The sequence below is a fragment of the Anolis sagrei genome, chromosome 7, assembly GCF_037176765.1.
Source record: "Anolis sagrei isolate rAnoSag1 chromosome 7, rAnoSag1.mat, whole genome shotgun sequence".
In the NCBI taxonomy this organism is placed as follows: Eukaryota; Metazoa; Chordata; class Lepidosauria; order Squamata; family Dactyloidae; genus Anolis; species Anolis sagrei.
The window spans coordinates 32,959,044-32,979,568 of record NC_090027.1 but is presented as its reverse complement, the minus strand read 5'-3'; the positions used below and the strand labels follow the sequence as shown (position 1 = coordinate 32,979,568).

The following is a 20,525-nucleotide window of genomic DNA, read 5'->3' as shown; positions in this document are numbered from 1 at the left end:
CCTCTAGAACATGGCTCTATAACCCGAAAAAACCCCCACAAGAACCTAGTGATTCCAGCCATGAAAGCCTTCGACAATACAATAATAATAATCATCATCATCTTTATTTAATACCCCACCACCACCTCCCCAATGGGGACTTGGGGCGGCTTACATGAGGCCAAGCCCAACAGCATATTACAATAAAGTAAAACCAAGACACAATAACAACACAGTAAAATACATACAACATATGAGTACAAAGACAATAAAGCAAAATCATACACAGTAAAATAACATAACAATGAACATGTGCAAGATAAAAACTATGATACTAAAAATACTAAAATCAGGATGAGATAGGGATTGAGCAGATGTCCCACCCTGGTCATTCCACAGATATATAAACCCATTTTCCTACTTCCAACAGACCTCACAACCTCTGAGGATGCTTGCCATAGATGCAGGCGAAACGTCAGGAGAAAATGCCTCTAGAATATGGCCATATAGCCCGGAAAAACCTACAACAACCCAGTGATTCCGGCCATGAAAGCCTTCGACAATACATTGAGCAGATTGTTTGTGGGGGAGAACCAACCCCCAGAGTCGGACACAACTGGACTTAATGTCAGGAGAAAACCTCTATCTTTAGTTTAACATACCCAGTTCCCAAAAATAATTCTCTTAGGGGTATGTTTTGAAGACCATTCCTCAAAAGCTGGAGATCCACAGGTTCCAATGGGTTAATAATAACACATTAAATGTTGCTATTAGAAGCCTCTATGGCTTGCACTGCTCTTCTGCTCTTTTATTAGGAGTTGATTGGAAAACTATTTTGAAGCAGTGATCACTTAGTTCCAAAAAATATCTTCTCTCTTTGATTATTAATTGACTGCACAAGAATCTGTCCCAAACAGCCATCCGTTTGCATGATTTGAGGGCTTTGTGCATTCCTCTATGATGCAATCTTTGCTTACACTTGCTTTCCTTGTGGTTTTTGAATCTCGCTGTGTTTAGACTGTGGACAGCGGCTCTACAACAAACAGTCCCGGATTGTCGGGGGGCTGAATGCCGATGTGGGCGAGTGGCCCTGGCAGGTCAGTTTGCACGTCAAGGGAGAAGGTCATGTCTGCGGAGCCTCTTTGATCTCAGAGAGATGGCTAGTGACGGCAGCACATTGCTTTCGGGAAGAAAATTATGTCAGGTAAGCAGAGATATAGGCTTTGGGTAGAAATTGTTACAGATACATTTGCTGGGAGAGTAAAAGATGGTCTTCTTGGTGGGTTCCCAGGCTCTGGAACTGCCTTCATAAAGAGGTTGGAATGGTTCTAGGGTTGCCAAGTCTCCCTTCTTATATGTATCTTAATTGAAGTATCTTCTTATATGTATCTTAATTAAAGTCTGGAAAGCTTTTCTCTCATAAGACTGGCAGGCATCCCTTATAGCAGGATTTCATAGAATCATAGAATCAAAGAGTTGGAAGAGACCTCATGGGCCATCCAGTCCAACCCCCTGCCAAGAAGCAGGAATATTGCATTCAAATCACTCCTGACAGATGGCCATCCAGCCTCTGTTTAAAAGCTTCCAAAGAAGGAGCCTCCACCACACTCCGGGGCAGAGAGTTCCACTGCTGAATAGCTCTCACAACCAGGAAGTTCTTCCTCATGTTCAGATGGAATCTCCTCTCTTGTGGTTTGAAGCCATTGTTCCTAGTCTCCAGGGAAGCAGAAAACAAGCTGGCTCCCTCCTCCCTGTGGCTTCCTCTCACATATTTATACATGGCTATCATATCTCCTCTCAGCCTTCTCTTCTTCAGGCTAAACATGCCCTGCTTCTTGAGCCGCTCCTCATAGGGCTTGTTCTCCAGACCCTTGATCATTTTAGTCACCCTCCTCTGGACACATTCCAGCTTGTCAATATCTCCCTTCAATTGTGGTGCCCAGAATTGGACACAATATTCCAGGTGTGGTCTAACCAAAACAGAATAGAGGGGTAGCATTACTTCCCTAGATCTAGTCACTATGCTCCTATTGATGCAGGCCAAAATCCCATTGGCTTTTTTTGCCGCCACATCACATTTCTCAATCTTGGGGTTGGGACCCCTGAGGGGGGGGGTGTCACAAGGGAATTTCAGAGGGGTCTTAGTCAGAGAAGGCTGAAGATCTCTCAGTCTGTTTCCTTTTTTGGAAACAAACGGCGAATCCTCCCACCAAAAAACCTCCTCTGCTGTGATTGGCTGGCCTCTCAGCCAAGGGGAGGGTTGTTTCTGAGACTCCAAGTGGGGAAAGCAGGCGTGCGAGGCATATGGATATGTGGTGTGCATGTGTGGGCGAGGGAGAGTGTGCAAGGCTGGAGGGAGGCTTGCATCAGTGAGTCCCTTCAAGACATGGGGGTTCTGTGTGCCAAGTTTGGCCCAATTCCATCATTGGTGGAGCTCAGAATGCTCTTTGATTGTAGGTGAATTATAAATCCCAGCAATTACAACTCCCAATTGTCAAGGTCTATTTCCCCCAAACTCCACTAGTCTTAACATTTGGGAATATTGAGTATTTGTGCCAAGTTTGGTCCAGATCTATCATTGTTTAGTCCACAGTGCTTTCTGGATGTAGGTGAACTACAACTACAACAGGCACTGGGACTGTCGTGCAGCAGGCTGGGAGTCAGCTGCATTAAGATCGCTACTGACCGAAAGGTCATGAGTTCGAAGCCAGTCCTGGTCGGAGTGAGCTTCTGACCAAAATTGTGTAGCTTGTTGTCGACCTTTGCAACCCAAAAGACAGTTGCATCTGCCAAATAGGAAATTTAGGTACCACTTATGTGGGAAGGCTAATTTAACTGATGTACGAGGCCATAAAAATCTCCAGGAAGTATGCAAAGAATGAGGAAGTACTTCATCAGTGTCACAAATGCACGGTGAAGTGACAGCTCCCTGGTGGCCAGAAGCTGGGATGTTAAAATAGCCTCTTTGTGTCTGTCTATATATGTTGAGTGTCTATGCATCTGTGTTCATATTTGGGCATATGGAATATTCGTGCCAAGTTTGGTCCAGATCCATCATTGTTTGAGTCCACCGTGCTCTCTGGATGTAGGTGAACTACAACTCCAAAACTCAAGGTCAATGCCCACCAAACCCTTCCAGTATTTTATGTTGGTCATGGGAGTTCTGTGTGCCAAGTTTGGTTCAATTCCATTGTTGGTGGAATTCAGAATCCTCTTTGATTGTAGGTGAATTATAAATCCCAGCAACTACAATTCCCAAATAACAAAATCAGTCCTCAACTCCACCAGTATTCAAATTTGGGCATATTGGGTATTTATGCCAAATTTGGCCCAGTGAATGAAAATCCATCCTGCATATCAGATATTTACATGACGATTCATAACATTAGCATTATTATGATTGTAGGTGAACTATAAATCCCAGCAACTACAACTCTCAAATGACAAAATCAATTTTTTTGAGTGATAGTCACTCCTTGGGTTAGTAAATGTCTTGTGGCCAAATTTGGCAGCAATTCGTCAAATTGTTTTTGAGTTATGTTAATCCCACAAACGAACAATACATTTTTATTTATATAGATTCATGGCCTCATCCTCACAACAACACTTAGCACTTGCTTAAACCAAATGGGAGCTGAATCTGGAATTCCCATGTTCCAGTTCAGTTCTCTGATCACTCCCACACACTATCATATTGCTGTTTTTCTTGCTGTTATGCCCCTGTAAACACCCTATCTTGATCCTCTTGCAGATATTTCGATCCCAAGCTATGGACTGCCTACATGGGGCTGCATGACCAGACGGACAGGACCAACAGCAAGGTTCAGATGCGAACTATCAAGAACATCATCCGCCACCCATTATACAACGACTTTACCTTTGACTACGATGCTGCTCTAATGGAGCTGTCCAGCCCCGTCACCTACACCAAGGAGATCCAGCCCATATGTCTCCCTGATATCACTCATGAATTCCCTACTGGCAAAGCCATCTGGGTGACTGGATGGGGAGCCACGCAAGAAGATGGTGAGTCTGGCAAATGGGCGCTCCTGTGGAGAATTGGTGGAAGGATGAAGGAGCAGCACCATGTCTAACAGCATTTGGGCAGAAAGTGGAAACAACTTGGTTGGATCTGAACTTAGAAGTGTGTCTGCACTATATCGTCCTAACACCCAGATACCAGTTTTAGCAACATATTTATTTATTGTGTCACGCAACCGAACAGTTGTATTACATTTTTGACAGAACAAAAAAGCAAACAAACAAAAGACACAAAATTTGCAAGCTTGGTAGTTGATTAAATGTCCTTTGACCAGTATCTGGCCACTTGGAGTGCTTCTGGTGTTGCCGCAAGAAGTTCCTCCATTGTGAATGTAGCAGGGCTCAGGTTGCATTGTAGCAGGTGGTCAGTGGTTTGCTCTTCTCCGCACTCGCATGTTGTGGATTCCACTTTGTGGCCCCATTTCTTGAGGTTGGCTCTGCATCTCGTGGTGCCAGAGCGCAGTCTGTTCAGCGCCTTCCAAGTCGCCTAGTTTTCTGTGTGCCCAGGGGGGAGTATCTCATTGGGTATCAGCCATTGATTGAGGCTCTGGGTTTGAGCCTGCCACTTTTGGACTCTCGCTTGCTGAGGTGTTCCAGCAAGTGTCTCTGTAGATCTTAGAAAACTATTTCTTGATTTAAGTCGTTGGCATGCTGGCTGATGCCCAAACAAGGGATGAGCTGGAAATGTCTCTGCTATAATGGTGCAACGTAGATAGATTCATAGTCCTACAGAATAAATTAGTTCCAGGTGCCAATTTTGATATGTTTTCCCCTCACCCCAAAAGAATTTCTAATGGATAGTGTTTGCCTTTTTTTGTAAAAAATAATTTGTATTGCATTTATATTCGTTTCATTACAAAAAACATCTCTACAATTCATATAATTACTTCTCCTTTCCCCGTTGTGCGACCCCCTTATGCTTTCCATCTCCAGAGTTTCTTGATGCTCCCACCAGAACCTCATTTCTTCTGGTGGGGGTTGGTTCCCATCTTCTTTCCTTAATGTTTCCTCAATAAATATTTTCCATATATTTTCAAAATCATTATCCTTTCTTAGGCCTTTTTTAACTTTTAGATTGCATGTAAATTTATCATTTATTGCTAATTTCCATATTTCCTTGTACCATTCTTCTATCTTAATTTCCACCCCTCCCTTCCAATATTTTGCTATTAGTAGCCTTGCAGCCGTTAACAACAATGTTATCAAATTCTTTTCATTTTCCTTCCATGCATCTGTATTATAAATAGATAACAGTATAGTCCCTGGATTTATACTAATTTTTTCTTCATAATACTTTCTATTTCTACTATAACTTTTCCCCAGAACCTCTGTACATATTTGCATTGCCATCACATGCGGATATATGTAGTGTTTACCTTTCTGAGTCTTCTTGTGGAGAGAAAAAGCATGGTATAAATAAACAATAACAACAACAATAAAACAGTGGCAGTTCCTGCTCACCATTTCTGTGATTCTTGGCAGGTATGGGAGCCACCATTTTGCAGAAGGCAGAAATCCGGGTGATCAACCAAACCATGTGCAATACATTGCTGCCCAATCAGATCACACCGCGCATGATGTGCGTTGGGATCCTGTCAGGAGGAGTTGATGCCTGCCAGGTAGGACCTTTTTGCCTTTTTTTAAAAAAATAATTTTTATTGTAAGTTTTTCCTTTAACAATGAAAGAGGGAGAACAATCGAAGTGATAGGAAAGTAGGAAATTAAGAGAGTGAAAGGGGAATGGAGGGGGAGGAAGGGTATGGGCAGGGGGATAAAAATAGGGGGGATCAAAGCACAAGTATAAAAAGAAAATTAAGGAAAGAGAAAAAGAAAAAAAGTTAATAAAAAATAGATGGCTTCCAGTTCGGTCCACAGAGGTACCATCATTAAATTATGTAAATCATCTTGTGGTCTCATTCACCCATTATTCAGTTTGACTCATAGTACATAATATTATATATTAAGTTTGATTTTTTCTCTCTTAAGTATTCTTTTAATTGGTTCCAGTTTATTTGCTTTTCCTTACTCTGTTCCTTTAGTAGATAAGAGAGTCTATCCAAGTCCATAAATTCTACTATTTTCTTAATCCAGTCCTCATTGGAAGGAATTTCTTTAATTTTCCATTTTTGTGCAATTAGTATTCTTGCAGCTGCTGACAAATAAAAGAAGATTTTTTTTCTCATTTTTCTTTTGGTCAAGATTTGTTATATTCAACAGATAGTACTCATGTTTCATGTCGAATTTTGTTTTAATAATGTTTTGTGTGTGTTTATGAACCAATATCCAACATTTTTTGATCTTCTAACAGCTCCAAAACAAATGATAATAAGTTCCGGTCTCCTTCCTACACTTCCAACATAGGCTGTTGTGTTTTCCGTTAAACTTGGAGAGTTGGACCGGCGTCAGATGCCATCGATAAAACACTTTATACCAGTTCTCTATTATGTTGATGGCTCTTGTGAACTTTAGTTTAGTCTTCCAAGCATATTCCCATTCTTTTAAAAGTATGGACCTTTTTTCAATGCATACAGCAGAGTGTGGCAGGGGGGACTTTTCAGCTCAGCACTGAATTGTTTTCATCCTGAGAACTCTGGACCAGAAGTGCATGGAGAGGACTTCCTTCCTTCCTCCTTCTGTCCCTCTCTTCCTCCTTTGAAATAGCAGCAGGTGAAAAGGTGGCAATTGGCTATCTGTTAACCCATCCCTTTTCTCCTTCCAGGGAGATTCTGGTGGACCCCTGACCAGCGTAGAGTCCAACGACAGGATGTTTCTGGCCGGCATAGTCAGCTTTGGGACTGGCTGCGCCCGACGGAACAAACCAGGAATTTATACTCGAGTCTCCAAGATCAAAAACTGGATCAAAGAAACAACAGGCGTGTAGGGTTGTCATCAACATCGAGACGCGTCACATACCTCTGCTTTTTCTTCTTCTTTTTAAAAAAAATCTTGGTTCTGTCAAGCTGACAATTTGTGGACATCCCCTTGTGATGTGAAAGGAGCTCTGCGTATCTTCTTCACCTGATTATCACCTCCTCCTCATTCATTTTAGTATAAAAGCCTTTTAAAGAAAAACAAGAAAAATGACATGTCTGGATGAACTAGACAAGGTCCTTCGGGTGGGCAGTTGCCAGCTTTTAAAAACTAATGGTTTCCACTTGCCTGGTTTTCAGAGACTAACTGATTTTTTAAAAATCTGAGCCAATTTCCAGGTGGGTTTGAAATCTACAAGGAATAAAGAAGACAGGACAAGAGGGTCCCTGCTTATACCCTACTTCTTTGCTGGCTTCACGAGGCAAACACACAACTCATTTGATGGCTCCTTGGAATATGAAAATGGACACCGATGCCTTTCCTTCAGTGCCTACTGTGGTCAGCTGTGTGAAAATCAAAGTGCGGGTTTTGGAGACTGGATGGAATGAAGTGTGACATTATGATTAATCAGGGATCTGTTCTTTTTATACTTTATTTCCTGTGAATTTTCCAAAATGGCATGTAGAAAGGAAGAGTTGTCTAATTTCCCTTTCCTCACTGAATATTACAGGGAAGTGGCTTATCAGAATCCTTCACTGGATGAACCGTATTTTAATCTTGGCCTATCTATAAGGAGAGATGCCAATATTTAGGGTTGCTTTTGTGGGCCTGTCTATTGCGATTAGGACTTACATGAATCCTACCACCCAGACCTCCAAAATATATTTTGATTAGTAGGTGCACAGAAATAGCTTCAGTCAAAAGAGTGTAAATTAATTCACTCTTTCCTTTGCTCTGGTTCCTTGGGATGTGTAGTTTGGACAGGTACTAAGAATGTTCTGCTAGAGAGTTTGCATGCTGCAGTTCAAGGAGGTATACTGATCTCCTCTAGCAGGTCGTGCCAAATAGCTCAGCAACCTGCAAATCCCAGAGTCCTCCAACTTGCTAAAACATTCCTAGTTTCCAAAAACATCTTTGCTCTTCCATGTTGGTGTCACTTTCCAAAGCAACCTGGAAGACAACTGCTGTCCTTATATACCCCTTAGCAAAAACCTCTAGCTTTTATATTGTCTGTGACCCAAACGTCCTCTGCTAAGCACCCTCTGAATGTATTGGACTGGAAGACCCATCATCTTCAGCCGGCAGGACCATCTTGAGTATGAATGGTGTAAACTCCAGAAGAAGGCCCTTTGGGTGAAAAACGTGAACCAAAGATGAGACTTTTCCCACTCTGTGCCTTATGGCTTATTTAATTGTATGGCAATTTAAATGTATGTGCTCCTCTGGGTTTCAGGTGTTCTAAAAGGCCCTCCAGTTTAAGATAGCTGATCAAACTTTTATGCGAAAGTTCAGGTTGACTGAAGAAAAGGGGAGGCAGCAAATAAGGTTTTGGTATTCAATCATTTCTGACTCAATTGATTTTTTTCACCCTCCCAGAACAATGATTGTCCTCTTAATCTCAGCTCCTGAGGTTTGGGATATGCCTCCCAGCAGCCCGTGACAGATTGGGATTTGCAGTCCAAACGTCTGAAGAGCTCAAATGTGTCCGCTCTTGCTTTAGTAGACTTAAATCCTGAATATCCCCTTGAGCAAGCAATATTTGGAGTGTTGCAGGTTTTTTTGGGCTACATGTTCTAGAGGCATTCTCTCCTGACATTTTGCCTGCATCTATGGCAAGCATCCCCAGAGGTAGTGAGGATGCTTGCCATAGACGCAGGCGAAACGTCAGGAGAGAATACCTCTAGAACATGGCCATATAGCCTGAAAAAGCCTACAACAACCCATTGATTCCACTCATGAAAGCCTTCAACAATACAATATTTGGAGTTGCAATGGCCGACCGCTTTGTTGACTCGTTGAAGCTTTTCTGAGCTTGTTTAGAGTGAAATGGTGCAGGTTGCAACTGATTTCCCAAGATTTCCCAACCTAGAGTTGATGAGAGTTGCGGTTCAGCAGGAGCTGGATGGCTCCAAGTTGCATATAGGAAGATAGAGAAATAACAATGAGATACTGGCTGCACTTTTAATTCATCCCGCTGCTCCCTTTTATCTCTCCTTGAAATGGAATGGATATAAGTAGAGTAGGTGTGAACGTATGTATATGTGATGTGTGTATGTATATATGTGTGTTATGTACAAATACATTGATTTCTGCCCCATTGTGGGTCAGATTGGCATTGCCACAATGTGCCTTACGTGTTCGATCTTGTTTAATGTAGGGGAATGTGTTGTGTATTGTTCTTTTGTATCTGACTTGGTTCTTTCATGAACGTCGATATTATACTGTGAGGCTGCCTTCCCAACTTAGCATTCTACTTAGTACTACATCTCCCATCATCCTCGCGCTTATGGGATCACTAGCACATCTGAAGGATGTTGTTTTGGGAAAGGTGGCTAAAAGGGAGAGCTTTGTTGTGCGGTGTAGAATATCTGTACCACTAGAAAAAGCTATTTATTGTCGAAGTTTCTCACCGTAATACAACTTTTCGCACCTCCTGGTATGGAAAACAAAAGAGGTGTGATGATATTTCTTTAATACATATGCTAAAGTGTGCTTGATTTCGGGCAGGGAAACAATGAGATATGTACAGAGAAAGAAAAACTATTTCAGGATGCCTTAACAGTTATTCTGTTGTGTCTCATGATGATTTATTCTCTCTCTATTTTTGCAATGTTTACTTTTCCATAAGCATGAAATACTCTTTCTACAAATCTTTGCAGTCATACTTGGCAAATTTGTATATTTTTTTGGTATTTTCTATAGTGTTGGTCTATGCCAGGCATGGGCAAACTTGGGGCCTCCAGGTGTTTTGGACTTCAACTCCCACCATTCCTAACAGCCTACCGGCTGTTAGGAATGGTGGGAGTTGAAGTCCAAAACACCTGGAGGCCCCAAGTTTGCCCATGCCTGGTCTATGTGGTCGATCTGAGAAAATGAAGCCAAATTGAAAAGGAGTGCTATGCAAAATGCTTGTCCATATTTGTGTGCTTTTAAGTATGTGTAATGATTTTTAGGAAGACTTCATTGTGGTCTGCATTGGTCACCAATGCAGCCACAAGAATGCACAGATCCCTCCCGTAATGTATCTGTTTTATTTTAAATATGTATGGCAAGATTGTTTCAGCTGGGTTGAACTGATTTGATTTCCTACTGTGTATGTATATACTGTATCTTTTTTTTAAAAAAAAATGTAAATAATCTGGATCAATGGAAATGGAGCCAGCCTTGATTTCACCCCATTCCCCCCTTTTTGAAAATGTTGAACGAAATTGAGATGTTTGGTGATTATCCTCCCCGCCCTTCTCGTATTAAACTTGGATTTTTATAATTCATTTTGGGACTCAGTTGATAATGGGAAAGGGGAAAACAATGGCCTGAGTCGAATCATAGAATCCTAGAGTTGGAAGAGACCTCGTGGGCCATGCAGTCCAACCCTCTGTCAAGAAGCAGGAAAATCGCATTCAAAGCACCCCCGACAGATGGCCATCCAGCCTCTGTTTAAACACCTCCAAAGAAGGAGCCTCCACCACACTCTGGGGCAGAGAGTTCCACTGCTGATCAGCTCTCACAGTCAGGAAGTTCTTCCTAATGTTCAGATGGAATCTCCTTTCTTGTAGTTTGAAGCCATTGTTCCATTGCCTCGCAGTATCCAGGGCAGCAGAAAACACGCTTGCTCCCTCCTACCTGTGACTTCTCCTCACATACTTATACATGGCTATCATGTCTCCTCTCAGCCTTCTCTTCTTCAGGCTAAATATTCCCAGCTCTTTAAGCCACTCCTCATAGGGCTTGTGTCCTCTGGACACATTCCAGCTTGTCAACATCTCTCTTCAATTGTGGTGCCCAGAATCGGACACAGTATTCCAGGTGTGGTTTAACCAAGGCAGAATAGAGGGGGAGCATGACTTCCCTGGAGGGAAGTCATGCTACCATCCAAAGAAGGAGATTTCACTACACTCCAAGGCAGAGAGTTCCACTGCTAAACAGCTCTCACAGTTAGGAAGTTCTTATTTATTTATTTATTTACAGTATTTATATTTCGCCCTTCTCATCCCAAAGGGGACTCAAGGTGGATCACAATGCACACATACACAGCAAACATTCGATGAAGTTTTTTAACATACAAGGAATGATAGTGGTCATTCAGCAGTTTTTCCAACTTTGGATCCTGGAGGTTGCTCGATTCCGACCACAGGGGGGAGCCTTTGCTTCATCCACTTTGACGCCGAGCCTTTTGATCGTAGTATTTCCTCCTTGCTCTTTGATCTCCAGCATTTTTATGATGTCATACATTAACCTCCCCACTTTAAGCAGTCCCTAATTTCTCTACTCACAGCACAGCTGTTTTTGAACTGCTTAGGTGAACAGTAAGCTGGGCTATTAACAGTCAGGAGCTCAACCCTGACTTGGGCTTTGAACTTGCCACCTTCTGGTTGGCAGTGGTTTATTGCTGCTAGTGATTAACCTGCTGTGTGGCAGCCTGACCCTCATGTTCAGCTGCAATCTTCTTTTCTGTAGTTTGAAGCCATTGTTTCGCGTCCTAGTCTCCAGGGCAGCAGAATACAAGTCTCCCTATGACTTCCCCTCACATATTTATACTTTGCTCTCACCCTTCCATCACCAATCATCAACTGCAGAACATATGACACCATCCTATGTCCTTTTCTGTGTTGTCCCTGTTTTCTCCTTGCTTTATTAAGTCAGTTTTCAGTCCATGGATTCCCATGGGCAGTCACCAGAAGTGGCCGTGTGTCATACGGTTCTGGCCCAACTTACTTGTCTGAATGCATCTCCCTCTATGTCCCGCCTTGCATTTTAAGATCATCTGAGGAGGCCCTGCTCTTGCTCCCACCAGCGTCACAAATATGTTTGGCGGGGATGAGAGACAGGACCTTCTCGGCTGTGGCCCCCTGCCTGTGGAACTTACTTCCCACTAAGGTAAGATCAGCTCCATCCCTCCAGTCATTTAGGAAGAAATTGAAGTCGTGGTTTTGGGACCAGGCTTTTGGACAACAGACATAGATAGCACTTTGGACATGGAATTGGATATGGAATTGACTGGAATGATGATATGGCTATTAATACTGTTTTTTTACTGTTTTAATTAATGTTTTACTGATTGTTTTAATTGTTATTAAATTACTTTTATATGTAGTGGCATCGAATTGCTGCCAAATGTAAGCCATCCGGAGTCCCCCTTCGGGGTTGAGAAGGAACGGGATAGAATTACCGGAAATAAAATAAATAATAAATAAATAATGCGATGGCCTCCATGGCAGAATGTTAAAATGGAGAGACGATGGAGATAACACTACATGCAATGAAGTCCTTAGTTACTGGTGAAGGTATGATGGAGAATGCAGATGAATCCATGTCTTGTAGGCCCGTAACTCTTAACATCAGCATTTTAAGTTTATGATTTTCAACATCTCTGCTTGAGTTGATGGTGAATCCAGTGGAACTTGAGAAGTTTGGGTGGTGTATTTGGTTCATTTCTCAGTGGCCCGATAAAGACCACTGTTTTGTAGGCTTGGGAAGTCATACAAAATATGGAGTTTCCCTCCCAGCAGATGGCACTGCAATTCCATAAAGCTCTAAAACAGTCAAATTCTTGTACAAAGGAGATGCAAATTTCATTTTTTTCATTATGCATAGAGTGAATTGTCAGGTCTGCTTCTATATCTACACATCAAGACCAAAGTTAGTCAAGTTCTTGAGGCATTGGCTACCACCCCTTGGTTAGTTTCAGAAAGAAACAATTGTACCCAAATTTTAGTGCCAGTTCCCAACACTAGGAAGCTGAAACTAAGTGTGGACTTCAAAATCAATGATAATGCAAGCTGGACAATTAGGAAGTAGTTCTTAACACTTTTCTTTTGTACCAAAATACCAAAGGGAAGCATAGATTTTAGTTAATCTAGCCATATTCCCAAATTACATGATGCACACATTCCTGTATTTATGGAGGCCCGCACCCCAAATAGAGCCAACCCTTCTTCTCCATGGATTCTGTATCCATGGATCCAACCACCCATTGCTTGAAAATGTCTATATATTTTCAATTCCAAAATGTAAACTTTGATTTTGCCATTTTATACGAGGGACATTATTTTATTACACCATTATGTATAATGGGAGACTTGAATGTCCAAAGAGCCTGGCATCCATAGGGGGTTCTGTAACCAAACCCCAGCAGATACAAAGGGCCCACTGTATATGATTCTGCGGGTAGCATCTTGTTCTGTCTATCCAAAAAGAAGAGCTTTCCAACTTTCAAACAGGAGACATTACTCCTAATAAGGGTCATTTGCCAATGCAATCTTTGGAGAATAATAATAATAATAATAATAATAATAATAATAATAATACTTTATTTATACCCTGCCACCATTTCCCCAAGGGGACTCAGGGCAGCTTACATGAGGCCAAGCCCAGCAGTACAACAATGCAAATGTACAACATAAGAATACAACAATAAAATACAAAAATAAAATAAAATACAAGAAACATAAATAAACACATCAGACATGGACGGCAGAGAAGTATCCACCTATGTTCTGATAACTGTGTGCCTAATGATGATGGCATCTCCCAGGACCTCCCAAAGATTGTTGTTGTTGTTGTTTATTTGTTCAGTCACTTCTGACTCTTCGTGACCTCCTGGAGCAGCCCATGCCAGAGCTCCCTGTCAGCCCTTACCACCCCCAGCTCCTTCAGAGTTAAGCCAGTCACTTCATGGACTGGCTTCCATCCACCCATCCACCCATCCATCTTGCCCTTGGTCAGCCCCTCTTCCTACAGGGAAAACCAGCTGATCCCCAACCCATCCAAAACACAGACATGTGCCTTTCATCTCAAGAACAGACAAGCATCCCGAGCTCTGAGGATCACCTGGGAAGGAATCCCACTGGAGCATTGTAGTGCACCCAAATACCTGGGAGTCACTCTGGACCGTGCTCTTACCTACAAGAAGCACTGCCTAAACATCAAGCAAAAAGTGGGTGCTAGAAACAATATCATATGAAAGCTGACTGGCACAACCTGGGGATCACAACCAGACACAGTGAAGACATCTGCCCTTGCGCTATGCTACTCTGCTGCTGAGTACGCATGCCTGGTGTGGAACACATCTCACTACACTAAAACAGTGGATGTGGCTCTTAATGAGACATACCGCATTATCACGGGGTGTCTGCACCCTACATCACTGGAGAAATTACATTGCTTAGCCGGTATTGCAACACCTGACATCCGCCAGGAAGTAGCAGCCAATAGTGGAAGGACCAAGGCAGAGACATCTCCAGCTCATCCCCTGTTTGTGTATCAACCAGCACGTCAATGACTTAAATCTAGAAATAGTTTTCTAAGATCTACAGAGACACTCGCTGGAACAGCTCAGCAAGCGAGAGTCCAAAAGTGGCAGGCTCAAACCCAGAACCTCAACCAATGGCTGATACCAAATGAGAGATTCCCTCCTGGGCACACAGAAAACTGGGCGACTTGGAAGGTGCTGAACAGAGATGCAGAGCCAACCTCAAGAAATGGGGCCACAAAGTGGAATCCACGACATGCGAGTGTGGAGAGGAGCAAACCACTTACCACCAGCTGCGATGCAACCTGAGCCCCGCTACATGCACAGTGGAGGACCTTCTTGCGACAACACCAGAGGCACTCCAAGTGGCCAGCTACTGGTAAAAGGACATTTAATCAACTACCAAACTCGCAATTTTTGTATTTTGTCTGTTTGTTTGTTTGTTTGTTTTGTTCTGTTAGAAATGTAATACAATTGACTGGTTGCCCTGACACGACAAAAAATAAAAGCCCCTCTTCCAAATGACCAAATTGCCAATATCTGTATGCTGGATAAAGGAGAAAGGCAGGGAGTTTCAGAAAAACGTCTATTTCTGTTTTATTGACTATTCTACAGCCTTTGACTGTGTGGATCATAATAAATTGTGGCAAGTTCTTGGTGGTATGAGGAGGCCAAGCCACCTTGTCTGTCTCCTGAGGAATCTATATAATAATCAAGTAGCAACAGTAAGAACTGACCATGGAACAACAGACTGGTTCAAGATTGGGAAAGGCATACAGCAGGGTTGTATACTCTCACCCAAAGATTCTGTAGTGGAATGAAAGGATGGCACCACTGATCACCCAATTATCTCAACATAGTTGGAAGCTTCTTGACTGCCCTCCAGTCATTAAATGGCCATCAGATGCAGGAAGAGAACAATGAAATAAGCAGTTGAGTCATTGTAGAAGGAGGTAGCAAATACGCCCTTCTGCAGTGTTTGATGTGTCACAAACAGGGTGATACACTTTGATTTCAACAACACTATTTAGCTGCTTTGGTATTGTTCTTGAAAGAATTCTCTAGGCAACCTGTTAGGGCTCATAGCTTACTTTGTGCCACACCAGGAGTTTGGCCTGTGATCCATTATTGGGATATTACTCCTCATTCCCCATAGTTCTCTTCACACACATGGCATAGTGGTCACTGTTCCCAATGTATGTGCATATAAACATTCTGGCCAATCCACACCATCTTCATCCTACGCAGCCAGTTTTGATAACCAGGCTCAGGGAGTGGATACGAACGCTTTCTACAACCAGATGTCTTGATCTGTTTCGCTTTGGGGATGGTGTGTTTTCATTATGTTGGCATCTCCCATCTGCAAGCAACCCACTTTCAGGGTTATTAAACATTCTTAAAAGAGTTTTAGGCATGTAAATAACAGACGTGTCCAAGGTTTCATTGCAGATAAAAGTAATTTCGTGAAGGTGTTTTTGCAAATGTAGATAACACCTCATTGCTCTTCAGCTCAGAGCCTACATTGATATGAGGATGTAGTGAACATTTATGTATGTATGTTTTTAGTGTACAAAAATCTATGTTTTCCGGTTCTCACTTGTATGGGATCTTGTTGCAGAGATCTTCCATTGCCTGGCTTGGTTTTCCTCACTCCGCTGTTATCTTTACTATTCTTTCCTCCAAGGTTCATCTTACCTGCATAAAAATAAGGGCTTCAGGCAACCAATCACTCTTCCTTCATCTATTTTTTCCTCCTCTTCATTCCCTTGCCCTATAGCCTATCCTTCCCCCACCTACTGCATCGTTGTCGTCAACATCCTCATCATCCTCATCATCCCCTGCTTAGGATCTCAAGTGGAATCAATATAAGCAATTTAAGGTATATTTATTTATTTAGTAGCTGTCATCTGTCACGCGTTTCTGTGGCCCAGTCTCGTGATCTGGAAAATAAAGTAATGAGAAAGTGTTGGTTTCTAATATATGTAATTTCTTTATGCTTGTGGGTAAACAATATTTATTGCTGTTTCTTTGTCAGTGTTGATGTGGAGGTTGTCTGGTTTGCTTACTCTGGAACATACAACATAATTGTCCTTCTTTAGGGGTCACTTTCAAATCTATGATACTATGTGTGTGAGAGTGTGTGTGTGTCAATTGTATATATCTATCTATATCTATGGTTGGATGGCTCTTTGACAGGAGGGCTTTGATTACATTTTTTTTGCCTTGGTGAAGGGAGTTGGACTGGTCATGGGGGTTGGTCATGGGGGTTCTGTGTGGGAAGTTTGTCCCAATTCTGTCATTGGTGGGGTTCAAAATGCTCTTTGATTGTATGTAAGTAAACTATAAATCTCATCAACTAATACTCCCAAACTACAAAAACAATTGTTTTGAGTGATGGTGACTCGTTGGCCTGATAGGTGTATTGTGTCCAAATTTTGTGTCAATTCGTCCAGCAGTTTTTGAGTTATTTTAATCCCACAAACAAACATTACATTTTTATTTATATAGACTAGCCGTCCCCTGCCACGCGTTGCTGTGGCCCACATGGGGGTTCTGTGTGGGAAGTTTGTCCCAATTCTGTCGTTGGTGGGATTCAGAATGATCTTTGATTGTAGGTGAACTATAAATCCCAGTAACTATAACTCCCAAAAGGTCTATTTCCCACAAACTCCACCTGTGTTCATATTTGGGCATATGGAATATTCGTGCCAAGTTTGGTCCAGATCCATCATTGTTTGAGTCCACAGTGCTCTCTGGATGTAGGTGAACTACAACTCCCAAACTCAAGGTCAATGCCCACCAAGCCCTTCTAGTGTTTTCTGTTAGTTATGGGAGTCCTGTGTTCCACATTTGGTTCAATTCCACCATTAGTGGAGTTCAGAATGCTCTTTGAGTGTAAGTAAACTATAAATCTCATCAACTAATACTCCCAAACTACAAAATCAATTGTTTTGATTTCAACTGACCACCTTGATTAGCATAACATTCACACCTAGCTCCAGCAGACAAGAGTCCTTTGTCTCACCCTGGTCATTCCACAGATATATAAACCCTTTTTACTAGTTCCAACAGACCTCACTATCTCTGAGGATGCTTGCCATAGATGCAGGCGAAATGTCAGGAGAGAATGCCTCTAGAACATGGCCATATAGCCCATATGCTTGTGGATTTCAATGGCTTCTCTGTGTAGTCTGACATGGTGGTTGTGAGAGTGGTCCAGCATTTCTGTGTTCTCAAATAACATGCTGTGTCCAGGTTGGTTCATCAGGTGCTCTGCTATGGCTGACTTCTCTGGTTGAAGTAGTCTGCAGTGCCTTTCATGTTCCTTGATTCGTGTTTGGGCAACGCTGCGTTTGGTGGTCCCTATGTAGACTTGTCCACAGCTGCATGGTACACGGGAGACTCCTGCAGAGGTGAGAGGAACAAAAGATTTTCCCAGGCTCAGCCAGGCCTTCAAATGCTAATGAAGGTGGTCAGCTGAAACATTCACACCTAGCTCCAGCAGAGAAGAGCTCTTTGCTCCACCCCAGCCATTCCACAGATATATAAACCCGTTGTCCTAATTCCAATAGACCTCACTACCTCTGAGGATGCTTGCCATAGATGCAGGCGAAACGTCAGGAGAGAATGCCTCTAGAACATGGCCATATAGCCCAAAAAAACCTACAACAACCCAGTGATTTCGGCCATGAAATCCTTTGACAATACCTTGAACATTACATTTTTATTTATATAGATTTATTTATTTATCTACAATATCAGAAGCAAACCAAGGATACAATTGAAAATGTATTTTAAAAAAAACAAAGTTTAAAAACTTGGCATTATACGAAATGTCCTTTGACCAGTAGCTGGCCACTTGGAGTGCCTCTGGTGTTGCTATAAGCACTGGGAGGATTTCTGCCCCTGTGCCTCATTGGAGGCCTTTCTCTGTCTCTGAGCGCAGCATTGGCCTCCACCTGTCCCCTGACACTACCTGCCATCCTGAGCCCCTGAGCCGGCTGAGCGGCCCTTAAGCCTCCAGGCGCTGGATTACAGGAGTTACTCAAGGTCCGCCACCGCCACCCACAAATCCCTGGGCTTCCAGCAAATCACACTGGGGCCAGAAGCCAAGGGCAGCCTGGAGCGGCCAGCCACAATCTCTCCCAAAAGAATGAAGAATCTAATCAAGATGCCTCCCTTTTGGAAGTGGACGGTGCCAACTCCATGTGAAACTTCAGAACAAACTGGGTTCTCTTTTACATCTCAATGTATTTATTTACCATATTTATATACCGCCTTTCTCAGCCCAAAGGCGACTCAAGGCGGTTTACAGTCAGCAACAATTTGATGCCCCCAACAACAAAAAATACAATTAAAACATTTAATATATAATAATAATAATAATATAATATTGAAATCCACAAACATGTGGACAATTTCAACAGAAAGGAAGGAAACCATGAAAATGAACAAAATCTGGCTACCAGTATTAAAAAAAAACTCTGAAATTACAACAGCAAAACAAACAGAGGAAACATTCAGGGGCATCTAATCACCTCTCAACAAAAGATTGCTCTAGGCACTGCCAGGCCATCAAATGCTAATCAAGGTGGGGTTTTTTTTGTCGTGTCAGGAGTGTCCTGTTGTGAGAGAATTGGCCGTCTGCAAGGACGTTGCCCAGGGGACGCCCGGATGATTTTGATGTTTTATCATCCTTGTGGGAGGCTTCTCTCATGTCCCCGCATGAGGAGCTGGAGCTGATAGAGGGAGCTCATCCGCCTCTCCCCGGATCCGAACCTGCGACCTGTCGGTCTTCAGTCCTGCCGGCACAGGCCTTTAACCCATTGCGCCACCGGGGGCTCCTAATCAAGGTGGTCAGTTGAAACATTCACACCTAGCTCCAACAGACAAGAGTTCTTTGTCCCACCCTGGTCATTCCACAGATATATAAATCCATTTTTCTAGTTCCAACAGACCTCACTACCTCTGAGGATGCTTGCCATAGATATAGGCAAAACGTCAGGAGAAAATATCTCTAGAACATGGCCATATAGCCCGAAAAATCATACAACAACCCATTTAATATATAATTTAAAAACCCTACAAAACCAATAAAAGCATAAATCATCAGTGTCTCCTTACTAAAATCATTTTCCAGTCACATTGTTCAGTCGTTCCATAGATCTATATTTGCCTATTACACTGCATTTGCAAAAGCTTGCTCGAAAAACCAGGTTTTGACTTTTTTATGAAATGTCAGGAGGGAGGGGGCTGCTAATATCCCTAGGAAGGGTGTTCCACAGCCAAGGACCTCCACAGAGAAGGCCCTGTCTCTCGTCTCCTCCAAACGCATCTGTGAAGAAGGTGGGACCGAGAGCAGGGTCTCCCCAGATGATCTTAGAGTCCTAGATGGTTCATAAGGAGAGATACGTTTGGACAGGTAAGCTGGGCCGGAACAAATTAGGGCTTTATAGGCTAAAGCCAGCACTTTGAATTGTGCCCGGTAGCAAACTGGCAGCCAGTGGTGCTGGTTCATTGAACTATTTGAAACTTTCAAACAGTCTTCAAAGGCAACTCCACGTAGAGTGCGTTGCAGTAGTCTATACAGGATGTAACTGGAGTGTGGACTACTGTAGCCAAGTCAGACTTCCCAAGGTAAAAGCACAGCTGGGTACGGGTGCACGATAAGCTTCCCCACGAAGAGCAAAACTATTGTATGAATATTATTAAAAGGTTCTACTACACAACCTCGGAAATTAAGAACATTGTGCATATGCACATCTCCTGATTTGGCAGGAAGTGTCCTGATTAATCCTTTTTTCAGATGCTTTAAAGATGTCCCAGTTTTTCTCTCTTCTCCCACTTCCCCCTTTGTCTTCAGTTTGCTTCAATCGCTGCCAACTGACTTCAGAGTCTGAAAGTACTTTGTACTCACTTAACAAGTGCACTCTAAGGTAGGAAATTGTATCTTTCCACTCCCTGAAGTAGGGAGAAGTCTTAGATCACCATGCAAATAGTATACAAGCCTAAACAACAACAACAACAACACTTTGTTTATATTCCACCCTTCTTCCCAAGGGGACTCAGAGTGGATTACATTATATAAACAGACACAGGCAAACATTCACTGCTTTGTTACAATAAAATACAATGAAACGCAAGTACACAGACAAAGGTAAAAGCTTCTCCTTTCATTTCCAGCTCTGAAGGCATGCTCATCTCTGGCTCTAGGGGAGACCCT

At 42.6% G+C, this 20,525-nt stretch overlaps 1 protein-coding gene and 1 long non-coding RNA gene across 2 annotated transcripts in view; one reads left to right on the top strand and one right to left on the bottom strand.

Moving 5' to 3' along the window:
• ST14 (ST14 transmembrane serine protease matriptase) overlaps positions 1-9,806 on the top strand; it is a 69,412-nt gene extending 59,606 nt beyond the window's left edge. The window contains exons 16-19 of the mRNA XM_060787227.2: positions 997-1,183; positions 3,731-4,005; positions 5,503-5,639; positions 6,740-9,806. Of these exons, the coding sequence (XP_060643210.2) occupies positions 997-1,183; positions 3,731-4,005; positions 5,503-5,639; positions 6,740-6,901 (761 nt within the window). The 3' untranslated portion in view covers positions 6,902-9,806. The remainder of the gene's footprint in view (positions 1-996; positions 1,184-3,730; positions 4,006-5,502; positions 5,640-6,739) is intronic.
• LOC137097515 (uncharacterized) lies at positions 9,653-9,988 on the bottom strand. The gene is made up of 2 exons (XR_010910246.1): positions 9,892-9,988; positions 9,653-9,760 (listed from the first exon to the last, which is right to left on the bottom strand). It is a non-coding gene; the product is annotated as an uncharacterized lncRNA (long non-coding RNA).
• Positions 9,989-20,525: the final 10,537 nt, after the last annotated feature.